Source organism: Psittacula echo (genome assembly GCF_963264785.1).
Source record: "Psittacula echo genome assembly, chromosome: 4".
In the NCBI taxonomy this organism is placed as follows: domain Eukaryota; kingdom Metazoa; phylum Chordata; class Aves; order Psittaciformes; family Psittacidae; genus Psittacula; species Psittacula echo.
The window spans coordinates 26,146,069-26,149,939 of record NC_137738.1 but is presented as its reverse complement, the minus strand read 5'-3'; the positions used below and the strand labels follow the sequence as shown (position 1 = coordinate 26,149,939).

The 3,871-nt window shown below is 43.4% G+C and overlaps 1 protein-coding gene across 1 annotated transcript; it reads right to left on the bottom strand.

The window, feature by feature from the left end:
• Positions 1-1,098: 1,098 nt before the first annotated feature.
• MAP1LC3C (microtubule associated protein 1 light chain 3 gamma) lies at positions 1,099-2,761 on the bottom strand (the record flags this gene model as incomplete). The annotated part of the gene is made up of 4 exons (XM_080614912.1): positions 1,099-1,309; positions 2,312-2,418; positions 2,566-2,621; positions 2,704-2,761. The coding sequence occupies 4 exons, from the start codon at positions 2,759-2,761 to the stop codon at positions 1,099-1,101; spliced, it is 432 nt and encodes a 143-aa protein (XP_080471038.1).
• Between the last annotated feature and the right edge of the window lie 1,110 nt (positions 2,762-3,871).

Genomic DNA, 3,871 nt, shown 5'->3' with positions numbered 1-3,871 from the left:
GCATTTCAACTTTCCATTACATTCCTCACATATGAGAGGACCAGGAAAGATAGCTTGAGCTGTATTTCAAACTAAGCCTCATGTCAAGTGTTCCTTTAATACATGTTTAGGAACAAAGCCTGTATGTTAAGATGAATCAGCATCTCACTACACAGCAGTTTTGACATTTTCTTGACACCAATATACTTCAGTCACAAGATATATAACATAGCTCTGTCCATCCTTGAAAGAAGGGTCACTGAAGTCCTGTGGGGGAATGACAGGTAGGTGTCTGCAGGGGATGGATACAACAGTCTATCTACAGCAACCAGATTAGCAGAATTCAGTAGTAAGAACTAACTTGACTCTTGAAAACTTGATTAAGCTACAGTTCAAATCATATTATTTGCATTTAGGTTATACTGACTAGCAGTCAGTTTTATTTAAACAAGTACTTATCTATATCACAGGTACTCAGCATTTTCTGTAACAGCTGATAGTAGTTTTTTCTCAGGTGTTAAGCTCAACACTGCAACTGAAGCCTACTCTGGCACTAGTACAGTACTAATCTTGCACCTTAAATATTTAGCTTGATGAGCCATTTATAGGTATGTTTTTCTCCCTTATGTGACCCAACATAAGCTTTGTTATTCCATTCAAGAATTCAAAGTAGATGTGCAAGCAATGTTTCATTTAAGAAGCACTGAGCTCAAATTCCCAGAACTATTCTAGGACTTCCTCCTACACAGACTTTTACTCTTTTAGAAAAGTTTTTCCCCAGATTAAAACTAACATTCAATTCAAGACTTAAAAGCTTCTTTATTTTGCTGTTAGACTTAGGCTTTAAGGACACCTTAAAAATCAGTTACATAAAGATTGATATTGCAAAAAAAGTGGAGGTGCAGTTCCAGAAACACCCATAGCGTCTTCAAATATAAAAATATATCCAAATTATCATCTAGGAAAAAGTGTGTCACCATTTCTGCCTTTAGCTGGTCCCGCCAGCTTTTGGGTCATAACTCCTCACTGCAGAGCTCATATTGGAAGGAGCATCTCCAAGATTCATGTCACAGGCATGATTCATAACAAACTGCTTCAATGTAGCACATGGTCCCAACCTTAAGTTTTTTGAAAGTGTTCCATAGTTCTCCGTTGAGCAGCAGGTAAAAAGCATCCAAACATCTCCTGGGAAGCATATGTCATATACACAAAGCCATCTTCATCTTTGTAGTCCCTGTACACTTCTGCCATTGTCAAGGACATACTGGCTAGGCTTTTGTTGTTCACCAGCAGGTAGAAAGCTTGTGTAGCTGTTAAAGCCATCCTGCTTCTAATTGAAGAGAAATAGAGGATTAAGTATTAGCAGATTTAATAAGGTTTCAATTTCAGTCATGAAATACATTGGGCAGAGCAGTTGCATGAGCTACATACAAAAAATAGCATGTAAAGTCATCATGTGGTTTAGTGTCTTCATCAGCAGGAAGTTAACTGTATGTTTGGAAACTGAAAGGCTTGTGCTTTGAGGAAAGCCTTACACTGTTAGACCATGAGTGCTATTGAGCCTGGACTTTGAGCTCCCAATTACCAGGGAAAAGTGTTGAGCAGAAACCAAGAACTTCTGCAGCACAGCTGAAGTAAAGGATTCCAGCATGGTCTGTTACACTTATTATGAAGTCTACCTTCAAAAGAAGAGTCCTTTTCAGAGACATTACATAGCAGGATCAGGACCTAAGTTGTCCAAGACCCAAAAGCACCTTTTACACAACTTATCATCTACACAGATTTTTTCTGTACTTTAAAAAGTGTGTTGGCAAGCACATAGCTTTCATACTTTGTCAGAGAACATCCCTTAATGCTTTGTAAGGCTTCTTCTCTGTAGTGTTTTACTAAGAATAATTTAAAAGCACATTTCATGCCACTCACACCTAGGAGTTGCTTTGAACTTCAGCAAATTCAGCATAGTGCAGAAGGAGAGCAAGGCAGCAACAGTTGTGAGCAGAACTGAACCACAGAGCCCCTGTGTCAAGTTCATCAGGCAGGAAGAAAGCAGAGCAGGAGTCCAATGTAGTCTTTACTCACTACACTTAGGGGGAAGACAGAAGATTTTATGAATCCAGAAAAGGTTAGACCACATCTTTTCCCCAAAGGCACTTGTGAAAGCATCTGTTGATTTTCCTTAAACACTTGCAAGAGAGGGAAGCAATTGCCAACACCTTGATCCTCCTCACCAGCCAAGAAAGCAAGATGCTCTGTCACAGCACTAGACACACCTGCTCAGAGAACAGCAGCAAGCCCCAACTGCAGCACAGCCCCACAGGCACTCACTACCTACCTTATGATGGTTATGAACTGTGTCATGGTCAGCTCCTCGGGAACAAGAAACTTGGTTTTGTCCAAGAGAGGAAGGTATTTCTCTTTATGGTATCTCTCAACTATTACCTGTGTTAATTGGAGTCATTCTTAGAAAAGCCCAGATCATCCAGGTCCTTCCCCCCCCCCCCCACCCCTCCCGCACTTCACAGAACGGCCCCCAGCGGTTATCTTTAATTAGCAGCATTGACCTCCGAAAATCAAACTGAGATTTACCGGGATTTTTGTTGGGAACTTCGCCCGGATTCCTGCTACTTCTTCCAGCCGGGTGGCTGCGTGGGAGAAAGGAGAACGTTACGCGTGCACGCATCCCCCACCTCCGCCCGTCCCTCACCGTGCACCCGCCACCCCTACCGAAACTCTTCCTCAGCTTGAACGGCCGGACCGGCTGCTCCCTGGGCACCGCCTGCATCCCCCCTCCCGCTGCGTCGCTTCGTGGAGCACTACTGGTGCCGCCGCCGAGCAGAGCTTCTTATGGGGCCGGCGCAAGGCCCCGCCCCGCCGCGCCGGGTGCTGCGGGGGGAGCCGCCCTGCTCGGCGCTGGGTCTTGTCTCACCACGCGTTTTCCCCTCCCCAGCTCGCCAACGGGATGCAAAGGGAAGGAGAAATGTCCGGCTGGTGAACCTGCTCTAGTCCCTCCTAGCGGCATCCTTTCTATTCCTAAATTACCTAAGGTGCGAGAGATTTTACAGGCAAGGCAGTAAAATACTCTGTGAGAGGTGAGAGGAGCTACCCTATGGGGTAGTTGAAGGATGCAGCTTAAGGTTGGAATGTCTCCATCTGTCTTCCCTTTCCAGATGGCCAGTCCAAAAAGTTAGTTACCTTCTTCATATTTACAAACTGCCTTCAAACTACTTCTTTGGTTTTAGGGGAAAAAAACCAAACAAACAAAGAGGCAAAACCAAACCCATTTGTCATATCCTCAGGCTACCAGATTGCTTATCTTCAGACTGACCTGGGAGGTGAGTTTTAATTCTATTTTTGTCTCCAAGGCATAGTTGCAATTTTAAGGGTTTCCAAGCATACTTCAGGTCCATCTGTTTACCAAATGTGATGAGACAGATTCCCTGCCTGTTTGGCTCCTTGACCTGCTTTTACTTTAGCTGTCAAGATGGCTTTGCAGACAAACAAACTCGGCAAGGAATACAATTAACCTAGGGCTAGTTGTTTGTGTAAGTCATCTCAGTGGATGCTGGAACTGATCCCCAACACTCATTTGCTTTGCTTTTCCCTTTAAAAATACAGTCATTTTCATTTTATTTGATCTACCAGGCTAAGGGCAACTGGAAGTTGCTATAATTTATGAGTTGCGATTTATGAGTTATAGGGTTGGCTGCTTTGTCAAAGCAAAATCAATGACTGTCACCAAAGATCATTTGGAAAACGAAGATCTTTATTAAATTGTGTGTGCAGTACATATGCATATGCCATGATTTTAGACTAACCTTTCCAGAACAGAGTTTCTAGCGACTGAAGCTGTTAGCTCTACTGAGCTGTCGTTTCCTCTTGGTCTCGAAGTAAT